A 23,973-nucleotide genomic window follows, 5' to 3' on the forward strand; every position below is an offset into this window, starting at 1 on the left:
TGGGAAGGGAAAGATGTGAAGTCATCTGACTCCACCTGTCACCAGTGGGGCCTCAAGAGATGCTGACACCATCACCATACAAACAGGGAGCCCAGCTAGAGGCCTTTGGGACTCTATGGCCCCCTGTACTAGCCACAGGGGACTTAATTCTGCACCCCTACAGAGCAATTTGCTCAGGGTATTTAGGACTGCAGGCATGGGGAATCGCAGCTCAGCCCAGCAGTGGGGGTGCACATGACCTGGGGACCTGGCTCCTCAGAAGTGACTGGGGCAGATTTATCGCCTCTGTCACTCATTCATCTTCCTGAAAGATGCCGGCGGGAGCCGTGGAGACAGGGAAGGAGACTCTGTGCTCTGCACAGGCCCAGCCCAGCACCTGCGGCCCCTCCACCTTCTCCCACTGGCTAGGGGGGTTGGTGCTGATGGGGCTGAGGATGAAGGCGGGGGCTGCCAGATGCTTGCATCCATGTTGCCCTCCCGAGGCCCTTCAGCCCTCTCTCCCTCGTGGACCTCAGGGGCCTTGGAGGGGAGGCAAGGCTGAGTGCCAAAGTGGCTGTCTGGATTTATGAGTCCTGGAGCAGGGCTCAAATGAGCAATCAGTCTCCTAGGTCTTGGGGGGGGGGTAGGGGGTGGAGGAGCGGGGGTGTGCAGAGAGGGTGGGGGATGGAGGGAGTGGGGGCTGAGGCTTCCGGGAGGAAAGGCCTGGGAGAACCGACTGGGGCTCCAAACTGGCGCCAGGCTCTGTTCCCCAGGGGCCCAGGTGTGCACCACGCAGCTGCCAGGCCTTACTTGCTGAGTTCTTCCTTCTCGTTCTCCGCATCCTGCTTCTCCTCCTCCTTGTCCGCCTCCTTCTCCTTCTCCTTCTCCTCCTTCTCCTCCTGGCTGCTCCGTGCCATCTGCTGCTGCTGCTGCTGTTGTTGCTGCTGCTGCTGTTGCTACAGCCCAGGAAGCAGAGGCAAGAGGGAAAACAGGAGACAGGTGAAGCTGGGGAAGGGAGGGACGGTGAACGCAGAGGCCAGGGCAACTGGGGAGCCAGCCAGGTGGGAGAGGTTGGAGGCAGAGTGAAGCCAGAAAAGCACCACACTCGGGCACAGGGGTTTGAGTTCTGCCATCTCCCCTGAGCCCAGTGGAGTAAGAGTAACATCTGCAGAAAGCCCGTGTGTGTGTGTGTGTGTGTGTGTGCGCGCGCGCCCGTGCGTGTGCATGAGTGTGTAGGGAAACTCTTTCCCTCCATTGTTCCTTCCTGGCAGAAAACCATTGATGCACAATGGCTCTAGGGCCTTGTCTTTTATAGGACTAGGCTACACTGGGAACAGACAGGGACACCATGGCATACTGGTACACAGAGCAAGAACCTGACTTGTCCAGCCACTGTGGCCTCTTAAGGCAACACTGTTGTGCACTCAGGATCCTCAGGGTCACGCCTCTCCAGCTCCCAAGAATCCTGTGTTCTGTAAGGGGAGGGGCCAGGGCAGCCATGCATGGCTGCTGGCTCCTCGGCTGGGTACCAGATGTCTGTCAGCCAGACTGGGCCCTTCCCTTCAGATTCTAACACTCCATACAGCCCAGGGGCGAAGCCTCATTCTGGCAGACAGAGCCCCCTGAACCTGACATTGAAGGAGTTTCCTGTCAGTTCAACAGTGTCCCAAGATGGGCCATAGAAAGTGGGGGTCAGAACTCAAGGAGATGGAAGGCGGTACAGGAGGAATTAGCCTGTACTTCACAGCTGTCCTGTGCTGGGGCATTGTATCCAAGACACTTGGCTGTGTCTCCCACCTCTACATATAGGGCTGAGTTGGGGACTCAGATCTGGCTGCCCATGGCATGAACCACATGGTGTCTCTGCACCCCAGGCTGAGCCTCTGTGGACAGGGGTGACAGCAGGTTGCCCCGTAGGCTACCCTGGCCAGCGAGTCACTTTTCTGCCTAACAGTGCCTTGGCCTGAATGACCCCATATGTTTGGCCACTCCTGGCTCCCGGGAGACTTGAAGCAGGTACTGGGGGGTTCCTGTGACCAACCACTTCAGGCTGGCAAATCCCCATCTGCACATCTGGCTGGTAGCACTGGCCAGCCATACCTGGGAATTTCAAGCTTGTCGTAGCCTCCTGGGCAGCTGTGCTTCCTGATGGCCAAAGGCTGCCAGACCCCAACTGTGCCAAGGCCACTGTGATCCCAGGCTGGGGGCAGCATCAATATTTTTAATGTCCCAGCTTAGTCACAAGTAGTGGTACACACATGTGACCCCAGCACCCCAACACCTGGAACGGAGAGGCAGGAAGACTGCAGCAAATTTTAAAAAGGCTGGCCAGGGCTACATGGTAAGATCCTGTCTCTAAACCATCTGAATAAAAATAAATTCCCAGGTTGTTCCAGCACATTGCAGTCTGGCTGGCAAGTTCTTATCTAAAGGACTTCAGGCTGGACAGCCTGTAGGTTCCAAGGCACCTGGCTTGGCTCTGCCACTGTGTGAGCAAATGGGAATGGCCACATGCCAATAAAGCTTGATTTACAAAGGCAAGTGGGAGGTAGAGTTTGGCCATAGGCTGACTCTAGGCTAACCCGAGGCTCCACATGTTTACCTAGCCCCTTGCAAGTCTGCTGCTAAGGTCCTCAGACCACAGTGAGAAACCAGCAGGGTTTCTATATTCCATGGCAGGAAGGATTCAGGGAAACACACACACACACCAGCCCCAGCCTGGAGAGCCACGAGAAGCAGAATGCCACCCTCCCCATGACTCCCACATGTGCAGTATCCAGTGACAACTCATCAGTTACGGGCAAGGTGACCATGTACGTCCCCCACCCCCAGATCACAGCACTAGGAACACCCTGAAAGGATCCACAGGGAGCTTCAGGTATCTGTTCTTTCTGCTAGGACCCATTTTTCCTTTCGGAAGCCCACGGTAATAAGGCCCAGTGTCAGTTGACGACATGTATGGGATGAGACTGCTGTCACATCACAGGTCCAGCTTCTTGCTCCTCCCAACAACCCTGACATTACACTGTTCCATAGATGAGAACAAGATACAGAGAGGTAAAGCGATCCATCTAAGGCTACACAGCATTTCCTAGCAGAGCCTGCAGCCAGATGGAACCCCAAAGATAGCCTCCTCAGGGACTCTTGGTTCCTCCGAGTTTGCAGAACTGCCATCCCTACCCTAAACAAACTCTTGTTTACAGGGGCACCGAGACCCCCAGAAGCATAGAGAACAACCTGACACGTGTTCTGAAGCTGACGTTGTCAGGACTGAGGTGCAGAGGGAGGGCAAAGGTAAAACCTTTGTGGTGGTCTGAATGTGCGTGGCCCATGGGAAGTGGCACTATTAGGAGGCGTGGCCTCGTTAAAGGAAGTGTGTCACTGCGAAGGCGGGGCTCTGAGGACTCGTATATGTGCTCAAGTCTGGCCAGGGTGATCCAGACTCTCCTCTTGGCTGCCTTCAGATCAAGATGTTGAACACTCAGATCCTTTTAGAGCACCAGCCTGCCTCGACGCTCCCATGCTCCTGCCATGATGATAATGGACTGAGCCTCTGAAATGGTAAGCCACCTCTAATTAAATGTTGACCCTTATAAAAGTTGCTTTGGTCATGAGTCGCTTCACAGCAATAAAACCCTAAGAGAACCTTCAAAAGGCACAAAATGGCCCTGTGTGGCCCTGAGTCACCGAGACCCTCCGGAAGAGGAAGCAGGCCCGGTAGGACCCAGCCCCTGCACTGGGTCTTCAGGGCTCTGTGGAGGACAAGATCAAGGGAAGGGATTGGGGAGCCTCTGGATTCCATCCCAAACTTAAATAAACAAAGGAGAACCTGAGAGTGCACAGCCACCCTGACTAATACACGCAGACACTCGCTCATTCAATAAACACTGTACTACCAAGGACCAACAAACCAAACACCCCACAAGTGAGTCGCAAGAGCTTCCTGTATGGAGAAGGGGAGAGGTTGGCTGAGTGGAGGCCAACAGGGCTGGGGGTCAGAGTGGAGCAACACAGCCTGCAGCCGGTGGTACGGCTTCATGCCTGCTCTGAGCTTGCCATCTATCTCTCCCAGAGACACATAGCAAGGGATGCAGGCTCAGCCCTCAGCAGAGGTGTGTTGGAGTTCCCTGAGAGTGTGGAACAACAAGAGCCAACCATAAAGCATGGGCACACTGTCATTAACAGAGAGCAGGGCTTTTTGTTGTTGTGAGGTAAGGAGGGTCTCACTATGCCACCCTGGTTAGCCTGGAGCTCAATATATAATCCAGATCGGCCTCAAACCCAAAGAGAACTTCCTGCCTTTGCTGCCTAGGTGCTGGGACTAAAGGTGTGTGCCACCATGCCAGGCCAGAGATTAGCTTTTAAACAGACATCAGGGGCTGAGTCATGTGGTGCCTCTCCAAGGGGCAGCTGCATGGCCACAGTGGTCCAGGCAGCCTATACTGTGAAGTCATTCCCATTGCTTGATGGTGGAGCAGGAACAGGATATAGTATGTGCTTCAGCAACCCTGAGGCCTGAGTCAGAGTTGGCAGGAGTAAGAATTTACATGACAGTAGTGGCACTTCATACACACCATGGTGGCTCCCAGCATTAAATGATGGAGCTTTCCCGAGCTGCTCTGGTGTGGAGACACTTCTACTGAGTACCGTGGGACACGCGCCCAGAAGTCCGTTCATGGTGGCCAATGGCTTGTCTACTTATTAATTCACAGAACTTGGGACTGAGCCCTTGGCTTTGGCACAAGCTAGCCAAGGGTCGTACCCCTGAGCTGCACCACTAATCCCAAGGCCCCATTTTAAATCCTCAACTGGGGGGCTGGGGGGGCTCAGCAGGTGTGCTGGCTATTTTAATGTCACACTGACATAAGCTAGAGTCATTTATGTAGAGGGAATCTCCGCTGAGAAAATACCCTCATCAGTTTGTGGGCGAGCCCGTGGTCTATTTTCTTAGTTGATGGTGATATGGAAGGTTGCTCATACGCACGCTCTCTCCCTCTCCCTCTCCTTCTCTCTCTCTCTCTCTCTTTCTCTCTCTCTCTCTCTCTCTCTCACACACACACACACACACACACACACACACACACACCCCTTGCCCTGCCTCCAGAATAAGTACACGGGACATCCAGGCTGGACCAACCTCCACATGTTAGCTTGCTCCTGCCTCCCTCCTGCCCTCAGATAGAGGCGACTGAAGGGTCCCTTCCTCTGACCTTTGCACCTGCTGTGCCTTTTGCCTGGTCAGTTCCTTCTTATTGCTCATCTGTTCCTTCAAGGGGTCAAAGCCCTGAAAGCTACTCTTGGTCACATGGCCCCCAGGACTTCAGCAGTCCTCCACAAGTGGCTGTCCAGGGACCTCAGTTGTCTCGTTCACAGTGAAGCCATGCTGACCTTTGCTGAGCCTTTGCTGACCGGCGGCTCCCAGTGCTACTGATCTAGTTAGCAGTAAGTAGCTTTTAGGAGCACCGGGGTGATGTCTGTCTCAGGAAAGTGATAGACTATGTCCAGCAGCACCCACACTTCCCACCTTAAGGCAGTTTGGGTGGTTGGGGGAGCTGGGTCCCCTGTGCTGTGTATCCTGGCCCAGTCTTGAACCTTTCTCGTTTCCCACGGAAGTGATGCAGCTCCTTCCAGCCGTAGGGTCCAGCCTCTCCTGCCTCCTGGGCTCCCTCCCCAGCTGCCAGCCCTGAGTAGGGTCCCACAAGGCATGTCTAACAGACCTGGGACCTGGAGGAGGGCCTCTGAGGAGATTCCCCACTCAGCGTGGAGCCAGACGGAGAACCGGAGATGCCTTCTCAGCTGGCCCTAAATCGGCACAGGTCTACCATGCAGAGAACATCCTCAGTAAAGCAGCCAGCCAGCCCGCTATGGACTGCAGCCAAGAAGTTTCGAACCTTATGCTGGAGCCTTACTACTAAGGTCTGAGGCACAGCACACCCCCTCACTGATGACCAACAACCAAATGGCCTAGCCAGGGCACTGTGGCTTAGTGTGACACACAGCTTCCGACCATCAGTCTCTGGTTACCTCACAGGCAAGGGGTACCTAGCTAGTCCTCAAGGGAGAGTGATAGCCATACACTGCCCAAGTCTGTCTGGTGCTGCCCGGGGCCTCCTGGTCACACGGCTCCTGAGCAGGTAATCTGGGCCCTGCCTGGGAACAAGGTCAGCTGTCCCTTGGCAAGCAACCAGAGCAAAGTAGTAAGATGAGGGAGAGAAAGTAGATAAAGAGGTAAGTTGGGGACAAAGAGGTGACATGGGGTCACAGAGAAAAGAGAGCTAAGAAGGCAGTCCAGCAGACAGACGGACAGACAGGCAGACACAGGGAAGGTGGGTGAAGAGGTGAGACAGGAACAAAAAGGAGGTGACACAGGGTTAGAGAGACAAATACAGACGGACGGACGGACACACACACACACACACACACACACACACACACACACGGCAGAAACAGAGAAGAGACAGGGCCACACAGAGAAAAAGGAAAAAGCAGAAGCTACCCACGGCAGAGAGTCTGAGCAGCATGTGTGGCCGAGGCCAGGAAGAGCAGTGTGACAGAAGAAGGTCAGGGGGCAGCCGACAGAACACCAAGGGCCAGGATGTGAGGGCTGACATCAGTGAGGATGAAGAACCTCCTCCACAGACTTCCCCCTCAGCAAAAGGGGCTGGTCCAGAGGTCAGGAGTCCAGGACAGAGTTTTCCTGCTCATGTCCTGCTTCTACAGGAAAAAGCTCTAGTCTACCCTCAGGGACACACCTGCTTGGTCACAGATCCCTCTCCACCACAGGAGTGCCACAGCATCTGCCAACTGGTCATGGCTGGGCATCTCTACAGGCTGGGCTTAGAATGTCACCCTGTGTGGCAGGCACCACAGCCCATGATTCTTCTTGGGGCGGATCTGGGCTAGGGACCAGGAGTTGTCATCAGACTGACGTCCAGTCGGGCCCATTAGCCAATGGGACAGCTTGGGGAAAGGCGCCAGAACATGGTCCTGAACCCATTCCTAAGAACCAGTTCAGGAGGTCACTGTCCCCAGAGCCTATGCTTGAGCCTGCCTCACCGTAGGCAAAGGCCAGAGAAGCTTCTAGAATGGGAGCTGGCCTGATAGCTAAGCAGCAGGTAAGTCTACCACTCCACACGGCCAGCTATACTCCTCACCCACGGGCAGCTGAGGTTGGGGAAAGCCTCACTCTTTCTTGGCCGGGTGGGCTGAGAGATGAGGCAGGACACTAGTGGCCGCCACTGACACCCAATGACTGTCATGAGGGGCTTATAACCTCTGCGGTTTTTTTTTTAAATGTGACCCCTGAACAAGCACTCTGACACAGGGCAGGTGGGGGACAGAGAGGGCAGAAGTGGCTAACCGAGGGCCAGGCCAGCTTGGATGCCTCAGGGCAGGTGGAGGACACAGACCTGTCACACACAGGAGACACGTCCAAGAGACCTGTCCATGGCCATCTCAACCTTTTTAGGGACACTCCAGAAAGAGCCCTAAGGGTGTCTGAAGCTCCCCTCCCCTTCCCACACCCTGCTTGTTTGGGTGCTGGACCCAGGGTTGACTTTCTTGGGGTCACTCCACTAACAGCAAGTTCTGAAGAACCAAAGAGTCTTGGGCCGGACACGCTAGCAACCGGAGGGGGGTTAACCTGGAAGTCCAAATCTCCACCGATGCCCATCCCAGTGCATGCAGGGAGAGCTAAGCACTAAATGCCCAGGTGTCCTTAGGGTCAGCTCTCTGCCTCTGCTCCTCTCTTGGTTCAATCCCATCAAGGCAGAATTGAGAGTAGAGGAGGCCCCAGTCTCTGGGCTGGGCAAGGAGGCAGCCAGTTCAGGAGGCACAGCTGCTCTGAGGTGGCATGCAAGATGCAGAGCCCGAGGAGAACAGCTGGGACCTTAAGCACGCAGGAAGTACTACCTGGTGTCTACCTTGCAACTCTTCCCTCGTGAGTCTGAGAGTAGGGATGACTTCCTGGGATGCCCAGTGTCTTTCTGAACTGTTACACACGGACCCCACCTACAATGGTTCTCCAATCACAGCATGCAGGAAGCGCTCAATACATTCCCAGATGTGCACACACATCTAGCACCAAACAGGCATCTCTCGAGGAGCCCTCTGAGTGGCACCTGGTGTGCTGAGAAGCAGAATGGCCACTTGTGGCTTTTCTAAGCAACAGTGTGGCCAGGAGCCACAGGAGCCACACTGAGACCACAGACACCAGAGCCATCTACAAACAGGGGCCACCCCGAGCAGGGGATGAGGAACAAAGGGAGAGACCAAAATAGCACACGGGTAGAGAGCCGGCCCTACCAGCTGCTGGGGACAGGCACGCCTCCTCCAGGAAAGAGGAGCAGTCAGAAGGAGCAAATGGACAGAGCCAAACTGGGTGAGGCTGGGCCTTGCTTTGTCTCAAAGGATACCCTCAGTAGGATCCGCTTTCCACCCTCAGCCCTGTTTTGGGGCATGTCACCACAGCACAAACCTGGCAAACCGTCCTAAGAGTAGAGGCCCAGCAAGCAGTGCCTCCCATGAGGCCCAGCGGCAGTGCAGCTGAGCAGAGATCTCAGGTAGGCTCCCACTACCCAACAATCCCAGCAGAGCAATCGTCCTCCCTCAGCTCGCACAGCCTAGGGAGTGAGTCTGACCCTGTGGATGCTCCTTTAGCTAGTTATGATCCCAGCTCTCTTATGTAGAAAGGGACTCACCAAGAGCCCTGCTTCACCTTCACGGGCATGAGACATGGCTACTCTTAACTGGTGGCTCTGTTTGGGGAGGCTTAGGAGGTGTGGCTTTATTGGAGGAAGTTTTGTCTCCAGAGGCGAGCTCTGAGGTTTAAGAACCAACTGCTACCCCTAGTTTGTTCTCCCTGCTTGGAGGCTGTGGTTCTAGATATGAACGCTCCTGCTCCTGTTCCACACCTGCCACTGGCTGCCAAGCCTCCTTGCCGGGACTGGACTCTTAACTCTTGAGAAGAATGGGAAGCCCACGTAAATTCATTCTTCTGTAAGTTGCTTAGGCAATGGTATTTTATCTCAGGGGCAGAAAAGTCACTAAGACAGTCACTGGCATCACCAACATGGCCATCAGGCTGGGCAGCAGTAATGCACTCTGAATTCAAGGCTATCCTGGTCTACAGAGTGAGTTCCAGGACAGGAAGGGAGGACTACACAGAGAAACCCTGTCATGAAAAACCAAACCAAACCAAACAAACACCAACATTATTACCACCACCATTATCAACCATCATCACCAAAGACTATGATCACCAGCATTATTACCAGAACCATCATCACTGCCACCATCATCATCATCACCATCATTAACCAACCGTCACTTCGGCAGGTAGCAGCATCCCCCCACTTATCCCTACAGGGCTAGGTGCAGAGATTTACACAGGGCCCCATGTTTCCGTAAACCACGCCTCCCAGCTTCATCACACTTTCCAACAGGTGTCAAATTGACCTTTTGTCTGTCTGCCTAGAAAATTCCTGGATGCCCCAGCCAAACCTCTAGCATGCCCACTGCTCTGTGCCCCAACACTGCGGAGTCACACATCTGTCAGAACCATAAGCTAGCCAGCTCACTGTGGGCGCATAAAATGAGCTAGAAAACCACAGCCCCAGACCAAATCCAGCCATCTTTCAAGTCCAGAGTGGACACAGACTGGGCCCTGGGTGTTTCCCAGGGCATGCGCACATGCATGTGTTATCTGTGCCTGTGTGCACGTGTGTACGGAGAGCCAGAGGTCAGCTTCAGGTTTTGTTCTTCAGGAGCCGTTCACCTTGTATTTGGAGACTGCGTCTCTCTAGGGGCTACAGCTTGTCGATTAACAGGCTGACTGGCCAGCAAGACAGAGTGTCCCGTCTCCACCTCTCTTCCCCTGGGATTATGAGTGTGTGGCTCTAGGGATGGAATTCAGGTTCTCTCGCTCATCACATAGCAGGCACTTTACTTACTAACTTGTGGGGCATTGTTTACTGGGGTGCCTTGCCTGTCTCTGCAGACTTGACCTCCCGATCTGCACTTTGCGTAAGTGGGCCAGAAAACGCCTGTTCTGTGGGATAGCAGTCCCTGTCCATGATGCTTCAACTCAATTCGCAATGAGGCCTGACCTTTGCCAATCTAGTGAACACCACATAACCTCTCCCCACCCCCCAAAGGCCACGCCCCTGAATCCCTGGCTTCTGTGCAGTGCCTGCATTTTCTTAACATCTTTCCAAGATCAGCCAGCTTTTGCTAAAGGTGAACGGTGATGCTGCAGGCTGCAGGCTGTGCAGTAGTGGCTCTGTGCCAATAAAGCTTTATTTACACAGCAGGAAGAGAGCAGAACTTCAATGCGCCAGTGGCTGGCACTCTAGGCTCACTCTAGACACCAAGGCATGACACAGACGTAGCGAGTGCTGGCCACATCTCCCTGCACGTATCCACTAGTGAAGGGGCAGTCAGGAAAGCTTAGTGGAACTCCCCAGATTGTCCTGGGCAGTCTTTACTTTGAAAATAGGCTACCACTTTTGTGTATGGGTATTCTCTGCTCCGTGTGTATACTTGATACCATTGCGAACAGAGGAGGATACTGGATCCCCTCGGACTGGAGTTACAGATGGTTATGAGCCACCGTGTGGGTGCTGAGAATCAAATTTGGGTCCTCTGTAAGAGCAGCCAATGCTCTTTAATTGCTGAGCTCTCCCTCCAGCTCTGACATGTGGCCTTTTAACAGTAAGGACTATGGACTGGCCAACTCTGAACTGGGGACATCCTAGCTAAGGCAGAAGTGGCTGTTGTCCTCACCTCTGCAAACACCCACTGCAGGTCAGATGCTATAGAGGGGGCCCTAACAGTAGAACTGTATGACACCAATCATCAAGGATACTGACCACCCAGCAAGTGTCCCTCAAGGGCAGGGACCAGGTCCCCAAAGCCAAGCAGCGACACACCACATCTTACCTGGCTCTTGCCACGGCGCCGATAGCTCCGCCTCACCAAGCTCTTGTAATTTTCATTCTTCTTGGTCAGGTAGTAATAGAGGACACACTCAGCTACCGTCTGCGGGGCAGAGAGAAGACTCTGAGGGGTGTATGGGGTGAGAGGATTCATAGTAGGAGGCAGAGGCCAGAGTTCAAATCCTAGTTCCTCTGATGACAAGCTGGGTTGCCCTGGGAAAAATCTAACTTCTCTGAATACCCAGCAGCTTGCGTGTGACATGCAGGAACAGACTGTGCTGGTCAAGTGAGTGATTCTGAATGAGCCACACACAGGACAGAGCCTGGCATGGAGAGACAGGCGGTAGAGTCACAGGCTATCAACACAGACCCTGTCCTTGCAACTGTAAGTAGCAGTGATGACATCACAGCCGCTCAGCTCCCGTGGAGAACAAAGTCACGGGTACTCAGAGTGACGCAAGCCCAGCCTTTGCCACCCATGGCTTTGGGCTCCTTCCCCAACATCCAGGATCCTGAACAACCTCTCCCAGAATGTAAGTGTCATGGACAAGAAGCTTCAATAGACACCTGCAGTGGCAACCGTGTCTGAGATGTCCATGCCAGCCACGTTTGACCTAGTGCCAAGCCCAGGACCATGAGAACTGTGGGGTGGGACAGACCCCAGCTGCCTACACATCAGGCCACTCCTGGAGTATGCCATGAGCAAACACTATTTCCATGGGGTTCCGCCAAGCCAACCCTCGCCCACACCCATGACCCACCGGAGGAACTGTGTGCCAGCCAGCCCAGGAAGGTGATGTGGCCTTAGCAGCCACCTGTGTCCTAGAAGCTCTGACCTGTCTCATCTACACCCTCTCTGAGCGCCTCTCGCCCTCAGACTCCACTCCTCCCTCCCCGCAGCCTTACTCAACCACCAATTTCAGAGTCCTCCTGGCTCTGTGGAGCCCTAGCCTTAAACCCAGGACTACTGAGTCACCCACACCCATCAGGACGCTTGGCATCACCACACAGGTAGGCTATTTATAACTGGTTCCCAACACTGGCTCTTCAGGTCCCAGATCCCAGAGGGTCCCATCTCTCCACACCGTATCAGCCCACCGGAACAGTGAGGAATGATCACGGTCTTTGAAAACGGCTGTCTAGATCCCGGGTCCCACCTCCCAACAGCTGCCAGCATCCCTGGGCAGACTCAGGGCAGGGGCCCAGCCAGGCTGGACATCCCACTCACTGTTGAGGGTCTAGACACCAACTCCAGCACACAGCCAACCCTGCCACCTGTCCACCACGGGTTGTTCATGTACTGTAGGCTAGCCTGGTATGTAAGTGAAAGCAAGCTAACTGCCCTCTGGGGACAATGTGACTCCTTACCGACAAGAGGCAGAGCCAGAGGAGAGTACTTTCAGGCTCTGGTTTAGGGAACAGGTTGGGTTCAAATATCAATTCTGCATGAAGGTTTGTTCAGAATGATAGACGTGTTAGCCACACACCGGAAGTAGTGAGTGGTATCTAGTGTTGTCAGAAAACCCATATTACCCATGACAAGGGCCCAGGAGATTACTCCACACACAGACCTGGATGCAGGCCATTCCTGGACACAAGGCCTCAGTTGGAACGTGGCAAAACTCTTAGAACCGGCGCCCAACCCAGTGTGCTGGGCAAATGGCTGTGTGATGCCAGTCCCTACAGCTTTCCTGGGTGGCCTGGGCCTGAAGCCTTGAAGCTCCTCCCCATCCAGGGTGGGGCCTGCCTGGCTTTCCCCCTGAGGAAGGAGGTGGAGGCAGGAAAAAGGATGGAGCTGGCCAGAGAGACAGAGGAGGGGCAAGCGCTCCACCCAGCCCAGACATCGGCCCTAGGGAGTGGATGGCAAGCCAGTTTAGCGCCCGGCTCTGCCAGCCAGAGATGGCACTCACCTTTCTCTCCAGGAATGAGGCAATCAGGCCAAAGTTCTTAGGGTGCTGCATAAACCTGGGGGGAAGAGAAAGACAGGCCAATGCTGAGGCCAGGCTGAGGCTGAGGGAAGCCCTACGGGACAACCAAGAGCTCAGAGTGCCCAGTGCCTGCCACCCCAGCCTGGCTTGGCGGGCGCCGCCCCACTAGCAGATCTTCAGGGCGTGGGAAGGGCTTCGGGGCAGGGACCAGGGTCCAGGGCGTTCCTCCGAGTGACTCACTGGCTGTAATGCCTTTGAAAATACATTTGTTTGTCTTGCCGCAGGCTTCCAGGAAAAATGAGGACACGGCATTCAGCTTGCCAGTGGGGTCCCTCCACCTCCCCAGATATGCTTTTGTCTCTCTCCCCAGCCGGGTCTAAGAAGCTGGGCCTGGCTCAGCCTGGCTCGGCCTGGCCAGGCCCAGCCTATGCCAAGCTAAGCTTGCCTGGGCGAGGTTGGACAAGCCAGGCACTGAGGCCTCCCGAGTGCTGGAGCGGAACCTCGGATGCCCAGGAAAAGCCAAAAGTGGCTGGAGCCGCAGGGGGTGGCGGGAATTGGCACCAAGCCACCAGCTTCCTGCGAAGCCCAAGCATTACTGGGAAAGCCAGCCAGCTGAAATGTCAGGGCCAGGCAGCTGTGGGGGTGGGGATAGGGTCAAGGCCTGCTCACACCCTAAGGGTGCTGGGTGGCGTCATTGGGCCTGCCCTCTGTCTCCAATGAATTGCCACCACCCTAGTATGTCCCAGGGTAGGTGGGGGTGGGGGTGGGGGTAAGAAATGGCTGCCAGCAGTACCGGTCCAGTTCCCACCAGTGTGTAGTCTGTGTTGGGCTGCCCCCGCCTGGCCTCCAGGTGGCTGGGCAGAAGGCCAAAGGCCCCTCCCGTTCTCCCCGCCAGACACTGGGGAATCCGGAAGAGCCTCTAAACTCTTCCCAAGGAAGCAGAGGTAGCAGATCTGCAGGATGGTGGCTATCCTTCCAGGGCCCCGCCCACCCAGATAGCAGGCAAGCCTAGGGTACTACTCTTGCCCCGCCCCATCCCTTCTATAGCATTTCCCTAGGCAGTGATGGGTCCCAGGACATCAGGAACCTAAGTTAAGACACTGCAGGGCCCCTGTCCCTCTTCCCACCACAGTTCACTGGAGACAGGCCGAGCCAGGTCTGATGATACAACTTGTAACTGGGCAGGGTGGACAGCCAGCCTGGGGTACAGTGAATTTCAAATCAAGCAGGGCAATTTAGCGAGAACTCATCTGAGAACTAAAACAAGAGGCTCAGAGGTATCAAGAGATAGGCCCACACAAGGTCCTGCGTTCATCCTGGCCTGGGCACTTCATGCTGCTGCTGAGGATGCGTGTATAGGGTTGTACATCTAAGGTTCAACTGATCACAGGCCAGTAAGGCTCCTAAAAGAAGTCAACCATAGCAATACACGCCTAGATGACCAGAACTATGAGGCTGAGGCAAGAAGTTTCAGAGTTCAAAGACAAGTCTGTGCTACATAAAAAAAGCCCTGCCTAATATATATAAAAAATAGTAACATGGGCAGGTCATGGTGGCTTATGTCTATGATCCTAGCATTGGGGAGGCTGAGGCAGGAGGGTTCAAGACCAGCCGTGGCTATATAATGAGCCTGAGGCTATCCTGAGCTATGAGACGCTAGAAAATAAAGTAGCAACCACTACCCCCTCCCCTCAAAAAAAGACAAACAACGAAAGTTTTACACATTCACACACACACACACGCATGTGCGCGCACACACATGTACCACCTGGGCCTGTACAAACCATATTTGGCCTTCCTGAGTTAGTGCCCCCTAAAACATTCTGAGTAATGGCTGCTCATGTGAACTTCCATTAAATCTGGTATTGTGACTGACCCTAAGATAAGAATGGAGGACACCCAGGTCTTATGCAAATCATCACCTTTTTACAGAAGAGACGGGGTGTCCTAGCTTCTCCTGTTGGGGCAGGAGTGGCTGCCAGCAGTACCAGACTGCTTCCCACAAGAGCCGGACCTATGCTGAGCTGTTTTGCTTTGGAGCTGCCACAGGCCCAAGAAGAATACTATATAGCTCTGCCTGCTTTACACAGGAGGAAAATGAGGCACCTGAGATGTCTGTGGGTGACATCTGCACCATTCTCCGGTCAGTCTAGATGCCATCAGCACCTTGGCAAGAAAGCCCTCCAGGGAGACAGACCATCATCCTTCAAAGACCAATATAATGTGGCTGTGTCTTGCATAGACAGAAGAGGCACCAGTAGACATCTGGTCATCGGGTTGTCAGCTATGGAATTATCAGAGCAAATCACTGGGTCTGAAGAGCAAAGAGACTTTCCTAGGAAGGTCCAGCCACTGAAAGCACCCCTAAGTGTTCACCCATTAAAACAGCAGGCCACCAGGGAACCAGGGCACAGAGCCTCAGCCACCTTAGGACCACTATCTTGAGTCAGGTCAGAAAACACACCAGACAGAGAACAGGAGCCTTAGATGCAAGAGTCCTAGATACAGGCCACAAAGAGATAAAGGATGGAGCCCCTGACCCGAGCTGCCCATAGGAGCTGCTCCTCGGGGTATGGTATGTCTCCCACTATCTGTGCTGTGCTGGGGATATGAGACTCAGAGGATGTGTGTGTGTGTGTGTGTGTGTGCGTGCGTGTGTGTGTGTGTGTATATGTGTGTATGTGTGTATGTGTGTGTGTTACCATAGCCAAAAGCTACTTTGAAGACTGTTGCTTGTGCCCAAGCCCCATAGAGCCACCAAGCTTTGTCTGTGATCTGGGATGGGGCCAGCCTGTTGTACAGCATCCTTCCAAGGGCAGGTACAGCCTGACCCTGAACAACTGTTGCCCCAGCAGACATCTGGAAAAGTTCTGGGGCAGACAAGGGTCTCTTCAGAGGGAAAACAGGTCAACTACTCTGCTCACTGGAGGCCTGAGGCGCACAAACCTCCCTCTCCGCAGACCCTCCTGGGCAATATGCCGGCTCCTGTCCCAGCTTCAATGTCTACTGTCCAGTCTCTCAGAGGTCCTGGTCCTCTCTGAGGAAGGGGTTCTGCTTCTAGGTGAAGTGTTTACAGAGTACTGCTCCAAATAACATACATACGAATATTATCGTGACGTCTATACCACCACCTCTTCTGGAGTTTCCCCAAAATGGGGGATGTCTCTTTCTACCTGGAGACAGACCATACCTCAGGTCCTCACCCTGGGCTGCAATGGTCTTTCTTCCACCCAGAAGCTACAGACTTGTCCCCCCCCCAAACTGTCCTGGAGGGGCCTCCGGGAGACCCACTTTTTGAAGCAGGGTCTCACTGTGTAGATCAAGCTGGGCTGGTAGTTGAAGAGATGCCCCTGGCTCAGCCTCCCTAGTGCTGGGATTAAAGGCGTGGCCACCACACGCAACTGAGCTTCACCTCCTAAGGACCTCAGCCTGTTCCTGATCACTGAAGCCCTGGCTTCCCCACATGGCTTCTCCATCCTAGCTAGCCAGCTGTACCCGGCCTCCACCATATGCAGCTCTGGGTCCCTGTTAGGCATCTCCCCCTCACTAAGCCTATGTGGCAGGAACTGTCTGGCTGAGTGAATGCTAAGGTGGACAAGGAGATCCATCTATTACCTATGAGGAAACAAATGACTCCCATGGAGATAGAGGCCGAGGACCCCGCCCCTGCCCCCGGTACCACCAGAGCAGGGAGAGTTCTGGACAGAGTGTCCCTGGGACTAGAGTGTGGGAACAGAGAAGATGCAGGCAAGGATCCCAGGCAACCCCACTTCTCACTTCTCACGGAAGGTGTCCCTCTCCTGCTCGCTCCACATGTTGGTAACCTGACGGTCCTTGTAGACCTTCATGGGGTCGTCCATGAGTCCATTCATGTTGATGAACTTGATCCTCTGCTGGTCTGCGTCGTACAACATGGGTGGGATCACGGCCAGCTGGCGCATCTGCTTCTCCAGGTTCTGCAACAGAGCACAGGGTCGGGGGTCAGAGGGCAAGCTCAGGGCCTGGCAGGTGAAGAGCGGGTACCCTGGCCCTTGGACATTCTCTTTGCGGGGAGGGATGAGGAATTAAAAGGCAGCAGTGGCTGGCACTGGCGAGGATTTAGGGGTGTGGGGCGGTTAAGGAAAGTAAGAGCTATAAATTTAGTGCACAGCATGAGGCCTTATCTGCAGCAGGAGAGGCCATGAATCTCACCCCCACAAAGGCAGTGTAATAAAACACTGTGACAACAGGGACAGGGCACAGCCTAGCCTGGCTCCACACACTCTCGGGATGGCACATGTCTGTCTGGCTTGGGGCCAGAAATCCAGGGGGCAGCACAAGGTATGCAGAGGACCTGGTCACTTTCTAGTCCAGACCTTATACCCTGGCTTTTCTATCATCCCCTGGGGACTTGGCCGGCCCTGCCCTTCCTTCTGTGGCTGCCTCGCCCGTCCATGTTGGGAAGATGCTATGGACTTTCCAAGTGTCTCCTGCCCAGCACCCTCTGGTTCTGGCTCTGTCTCCAGCTTTGTTCTGGCAATGGCTTCCTCAAGAGGTGGCAGCCACAATACTCTTGTGTGGTTAGGACCTAGGGAAGGGTCCAATGTGTGGGTGGACAGGACCACTGTCTCCCTGCTTCCAGAGGAAATGAAAGCCACATCTGTATCCACATTGGTGAGACAGGGGTTGACCCCAGCCACATGCCCGCCAGCAAGGATGGCCCCGTAGTTATCGCTTGTGGATTTTTGAGTTCTGCTTTCTGTCCACAAGAGGAGGAGAGGTTTTCCAGCAGAACTCTGGCAAGAGGATGTCCCTGCAAGGCCAGGCACTGCAGTGGGGTGCAGGCCCCGAGCTGCTAAGGCTGCTGGGTGCACGGGGCTGTCAGTGTATACAAGGAGACCACTTAAACAGCCACGCCTGGTCCATGGCCAGTGCTACGAGGACCAGGACTCAGCTTGGAGAACAGCTTAAATAGTCACTCCACAGCCACAGAAGTGTCACCAGCTGCTGTCCAGTATCCCATCTTCAGTCTCCACGTAAACAGCCTCAATGGGCTCAGAGGGGACATGGGTTCTATGGCCACCTCTACCAAGAGCAGAGCCACCAGGAAAGAAGCAAGGGTCCTGGTACATGGTGTTCTGGGTGACTGTGGTGCCAGCCATGGGGACAAATGTCATTATAGTACACCTGGCCCAGAGAGCAGAATGGTCCCTCACTGGGGACAAGCACCTGTTCTGCTTCCTGGCCTTCTCTGTGATGGTGACCATAGCTGGGGTCACCAAGATTACCACTGGGTACCCAGGGAGGACCGAGGGGGCAATGAGCCAGAAGGCTGCTCCTTGGGACAGTCCTCAGCTGGGCCCACCCGCTCTCACCCACAGACTCCCCTAAGAGTTCCGCCAAGCTCAACAGACACCCTGAACCATGGCAGCAGGAGAAGAGTGAGGGGCACTTATCCCTGTCCCACAACCCAGCTTCCCGATGTCCCTTTGGGCACTAGAGACTGTTCAGATCAGAGAACGTTCCCCAACTATGTCCTGTCAGGCTGCCCTCCACGGTTTGCTGGCATCCCTGTCAACTCTGCCCTTTGGGGGATAGGCGCAGTCACTTATTGCTGGCATGCCCACATTGCATCTGACACATCAGCAGTCTCTGGATCCCTTCTTGCTGGCACCTGAGCACTGTGGCAAGAAGTATGTGTAAGGGACAGGGAGAGGGACATGCAGAGGCAACAGCACTGTTGACTTACCTCCTGCTCAGACAAGCCATCAATGATCTCAGAAACCTCATGCTCACTGCGGGCAGCCGACATGGAGAGCCCACTGCCACGCTGGCCCACCCTGCTGGAAACCAGAGGGACACAGTCAGAACCAGCCGTCCTACAGACCATGAGGTAGAACATTCTAGAGGGTATGTACGGGTGAATGGGGAGGGTGAGATCAGGGCCGAGCCTCCCACCTTCACAACTGACCACAGGCTAGGAGCCCAGGGAGTTTGGAGAGCCACCCAGGAATGTCAGCTCCCAAGGCTATAAGATGGTAGCCCATCTCCCATGAACAAAAGACAAAAGAGACCCAGCAGGAGCTCCATGCTGCCTCCAGCCCGAGGACCAGGAGCAGGTTTCTGGGCCTCAGGTCAGCCCTAGAACCCAAGGCTGCTGAGTAGGTAGGTCAGTGAGACAAGCCTGAGAAGCCTAGAGTGCAGATGACCACACCCAACCAGCCTCATTTGTTGAAGAGACCCTGCCTAGGTTTCTGCCCTCATGGCCACAATGAGGACAGGCACCCACCTCACAGCCACCCTCACAATACTACCACCGCCACCACCGCCACCGCTGCTGCCACCGCTCCCACCCCAGCAGAGTCTCACTCGGCAGCTTTAGCAGGTATGGGGTAGGAGCAGTGAGGACAGGAAGGGTGATGGCTCTGGGCCCCACAGGTGCTGAGGGTCCGTCCCTAGCTGTGAGTATGAAGCCCTATGAGGGCACTCTGTTGTGGCAGAGGCCACCAGGGGCCCATGGGAACCAGCACAGCATTCCCCTCTATACGCACTGTTTTCTTATATAGGCTCATCCCCTGCCCCCAGGCCCACACCCTCTCACCCCTGCACGCACAGTCCTCCGCAGTGGCTGTGCCCTTACCTCTGCATGCGCTCCTGCAACTCCCGCTGCTTGCGGATCTCCGGGAACTGTTTCTCGTAGTACTCCCTCACCTTGCTCTCCTTGGCCCTCCTCCGAGGATTGTTCTCTATGCGCTCTACCTTCTTCTCCCACGCCTCCATGAGCTGGTCATAGCGCTGGCAGAAGCGCTGTTCCTGTGATTGGGGGGGGCATGGCCAGAAGGCGGCATGCTGGTGAGGGCCGGATACTGACCACTGCACTCACATGGACAGGTGGAAGATGGGGGCAGACACACAGACACACACACACACACACACACACACACACACACACACACACACACACAGATACACACACACACAGAGTCACAGAGCTGCCGGCCCCTGGGAAGCCACAGGTGCCCCATGGGATATGACTGACTACTTCTTCAGAGCCAGACTTCCTCTGCAGGGGCCTCCTCTGACTCAGCTGCATCAAGTTACCCCTCACTCACACAAGCAAATGAGAAACAGCCCTGATCCAATAGGCCGGGGCTCATGCCCTGTGTTTACACCCGTTACCACCGACACTGCGGGACACTGCACGGGAGATCAGGCCAGGCCCCACCACTTGCAGGAAGTTGTCCTGGGCAGCATGGCTCTATAGAGCTCTTGTGGCCCAGAAAAGATGTCCCCAGGGAGTATCCGCTTTCTCGGCAGTTCCTTATCCCTGGTCTCTGGTGCAGCCACACTCCCCAAATCTAAGAGTCCAAAACCTAGCAGACATTGGAAAGGAAGGTTCTGCCCTCTTCTGCAAGATAAGGAAGTCCCCCTCCCCATTTAACCACCAAGCTGCCTGCTGTTTATCTCCCAACTGGCCCAAAGCATAGACACATGCCCTGTGTATATCCAAGGGGATCATTTCAAAAACCATGCCTCTATCAGCCACAGGACAGGAGACTCGGTCATATAACACCTTGGATATGTTCTGGGCCCTGAAACCTGCCACAGTGTACTTAACCTCTGACCCGGAGCTCCCTGTGTCTGTGTCTTGAACAACAGCCCCCAGAGTATCGGACTCCAGCTGAGGGAAGATGGGGGGCTACGGGTAGGGGGCCCCACAACACACTCCACCAGTCCAGTCTAGGCCTCTTGGCTCCCACCCAGAGGACCAGGGAGAAGAAAGAGAACACTCAGAGACCAGAGGCCAGAGACAGCAGAGGACACCAGCTAACGTCAGTTGCCAGCTGAGGGCTGGGACTGTCCCAGACCTTGCAGACAAGCAACAGGGTCCCAAGACCTCAGAAACGTCCCACATGCTCCATAGCCCCAGGCAACAGCACAAAGGCCCAACAAACAGCTCCAGAGGGGGAGGTGTGGTACTGTCTGAGACGGGACAGTCTCTGACTAGGTCAAACCACAGTGTGGCCTGCTGCAGTCTGTCCCATCTACTGGGGAGGTGTGTGCACCTGGCCCACAGTGGAGCTAGGATCCGTTGACAACCACTGTCTAAAGACAGTGGGATGTTGCTCACAGGGAGAGAGGGGGCCTGGCCAGGGGAGGAGGCAGACATCTCTGTCTGTCGGCCTGTGCTGGGTAGGAACATGGCTGACTGGTCTCCAGCACACTTGGCCCCGCAGAAAGAAGTGAGGCAGGCTTCTCTCTGGGTAGCACCAAGGGCTCCCAGGGAATGGCCTCAGCCCTGGGGTCTGAATGAAGACAGAGCAGGGTGGCCAAGCTGAGCCCGAAGGAGAGGTCTTGCTGGAAACTGAGAAAACAGAGCGGCACTCTTGAGCACTTCGTGTCTCTTCCTCCTGCTGCAGCATGGAGACTCTCTCTCTTTCCCTCCCCAAGGTGAACTGCCTAGGCTGCAGAGCCCCAAGGACCTCTGACTTGGGATGGCAGATCCGGCTGAGGGCAGAAGCTCGGGGCAAGCTGTGGGTGACATCTAGGGGTGACACGATGGGGTAGCAGGACTGGATTTTAGGGTGTTGAGGGTACCACGACGCCCGCCTTCTCCTCACCCACCAGCAGCAGGGGCCTGAGGCCCTGTGGTCTGCGTATGGTGATCCTGGCGCTGACCCGCCTGATCTTAGAGCGAGGGCGCTCTCCTGCTGCTATCACCTTTTCCTGCAGACCATCGCACACCGCATCCCATACTAAGGGCAGATTTGACATAAATGCACGTGGTGCTCCTCTGTGAGCAAAGATCTGTACACAACTTGCCTGCCCTTTCTCCCTCCTTGTATCTCAGCAGGGCCATTCCTCCTCCACTGCCTCAGCCACCTTCCCCTCCTGAGCTCATCTGGTACCTCACCTTGTACCCGAACTACTCGGGGCAAGATTTGCTTACCCAAGACTAAGGAACAAGGCAGCCCTGGTGCCAATCCAGACGTCGCCAATTCTCCTCTGTGGAACATGGGACCAATGGGCTAACCTCTTGGCCTCAGCTTCCCTGCCTGAAATATACGGCTGGAAAACACAACCACCTCCTGGGACCATGCCCACCGAGGGAAGAGGAAACAACTGTGGTGGGAAGTTGAGCCTTGAACTCGGTTCCCGAATCCCAATGCCAGGAGCCACATGCACAGTGGCAGTGGGCACTTGGTGACTGCAGCTGAGGACCTATGACTGGGGGACTCCCTGTCTCTTCACCCACAACTCATTCAACTCAAGTGTTGTTCCACTTCCACACAAGCAGCACTTAGCTGCTGCCTTCTGTTTACTGTACACACGCAGGCTCTAGGCACCGCTGAGTCGCCAGGCAAGTATCAGGTCAGCCCGAGGAATGAGGTGGGGAGCACCGTGCAGCCACATCTGACAGCCCAGGAAGAGTGCAGAAGACCTGCCATCTTGACTTCACAGACCCCACCCCCACCCCCACCCCCAGTCCCCCACACACGGTGTTTCCCAGCAGCCCCGGGCTTGAGTGGAATAAATGACATCACCTCCAGCCAAAGCCTGACCCTGGTTCTGAGTTGATATGGGATCGAGGCTAAGCAGAGCCTGCATGCAGAGCCCAGGAAAGGAAGACACAGAGGGAAGGCCTAATCAAACCAGCCACACAGTTCCAGCACTATGTAAGTAGGCATGATGGTAGGGTGTCACTCCCAACCGTGGCAGCTAAGGCGACATGGCATGTACCTACCTGCCCTCCATCCCTTAGCCCTGGATCTCTGTGGGTCAAAGTGCAACTGCTTGGGGGTCCCTTGCACCCATCACCCAACTTCAAGAAGTAGGATTAGCACTGACCACCATATGCCAGGGGCCTTGCTCCTTTCCAATGGTACCATTTTCCAGAGCCTAGGCCTGGCTAGGGGAGGGGAAGGCTCATTTCTCGGGGCACTCCCAGTTTCTGTCACTCTCTAAAACCTCTGTGGGCATGAGGGGCATTTAAGGGTGCCCTTAGGACACCCTTCTTGGCTTCAGTGGCTCCCCGCTCCAGAGGACTGGGAAAGGGGGTCAGGAGCCCCAACCACCAGAGTAGCTGCCCCCTCTGTGGCTCATCGACAGCATTCTCTCATGACACAGACACCCATCCCCAACTGCAGAGTGGACGGGGACCTCTGAGCCTGGACAGCATGTGCTGAAGAGGCCCTGACTCTTGGGTGACCATGGGGACACAGGGCCTCATCTACTGCACCAATGGAGGAGAGGGGATAGGGTTGGGGACTCAGAGAAGAGCAGAATGGAAGCAGGACTCATCCACTGCTTGCCCATGTGTGGTGAAGGAACAGAAGGGGACCCACTCACTGCTTTCCTAAGGCATGAGGGAGGGGACAGGTCAGGGATGAGCCCTACCCATAGCTTGCACACAGTATGGAGGGGATGGGACAGGACTCACCCACTGCTTGCACATCATATGGAGGAGACCAGATTAGACTATGTCACCGCTTGTTTATGCTATGTCACGGAAAGGATGGAATGGGACTCACCCACTGCTTGCGCGCGTGGTTCCTCCGCTTAAAGTACAAGATCAGCTTCTTCCGCATCGCCTGGTTTCTGGGGGGTACACACAGGGGCGTCGGAGATGGCCAGCTCTCAGCAGGAGTTCAGGCTGATCGGCACTGGCCCTTAGTCAGAAGGGAGCCCACTCCCCCTACTTTCCCCAGAGTCTACATTGCCCCTCAGAGTTTCCAGTACCCCCAACCCACCATCCCTAGAGCTCCCACACTTGAAAGCCTGCATCATTCACATCCCCCCGAGTCACAGCCTTGGATACCAACCAACAAAGGCCCACCCTTGCTACCTAGAGGCAAATCTCAACGGCTATGGCCTGGGGACCCTGTCCTACGAGTAGCTAAAGGCATTGAGGGGTCTCCAGCTTGGGTACACAGCCAAGCTCCACTGTGTCAGCTTGGCCACACAGGCCCCAAGAGACCCTGCAAGGACTACCGAGGCAAGCGGTGGGGGAGTCAGAGAGGAAGCGAGAAAAAAAAAGGTTGGAGACATGGGGAGAGGAACAGGGTCAGAGGGGGCAGGAGGGAGAAACTGGGAGAAGGAAAAGGGAGGGGGAGAGACGAGAATAGAGATTTACCTCAGAATGGACAAAGATT

The 23,973-nt window shown here is 55.2% G+C and overlaps 1 protein-coding gene across 9 annotated transcripts in view; it reads right to left on the minus strand.

The window, feature by feature from the left end:
- The window catches only part of Ncor2 (nuclear receptor corepressor 2), a 162,858-nt gene that overhangs the window by 51,098 nt on the left and 87,787 nt on the right, over positions 1-23,973 (minus strand). For all 9 annotated transcript variants that reach the window (XM_029477776.1, XM_029477777.1, XM_029477773.1 and 6 more), the window contains exons 9-15: positions 23,353-23,419; positions 19,461-19,633; positions 18,570-18,663; positions 16,619-16,797; positions 12,824-12,878; positions 10,918-11,016; positions 790-935 (exon numbers count right to left, since the gene is read on the minus strand). In XM_029477776.1, the coding sequence (XP_029333636.1) occupies positions 790-935; positions 10,918-11,016; positions 12,824-12,878; positions 16,619-16,797; positions 18,570-18,663; positions 19,461-19,633; positions 23,353-23,419 (813 nt within the window). The remainder of the gene's footprint in view (positions 1-789; positions 936-10,917; positions 11,017-12,823; positions 12,879-16,618; positions 16,798-18,569; positions 18,664-19,460; positions 19,634-23,352; positions 23,420-23,973) is intronic.

This window comes from Mus caroli, chromosome 5 (assembly GCF_900094665.2).
Source record: "Mus caroli chromosome 5, CAROLI_EIJ_v1.1, whole genome shotgun sequence".
Lineage (NCBI taxonomy): Eukaryota > Metazoa > Chordata > Mammalia > Rodentia > Muridae > Mus > Mus caroli.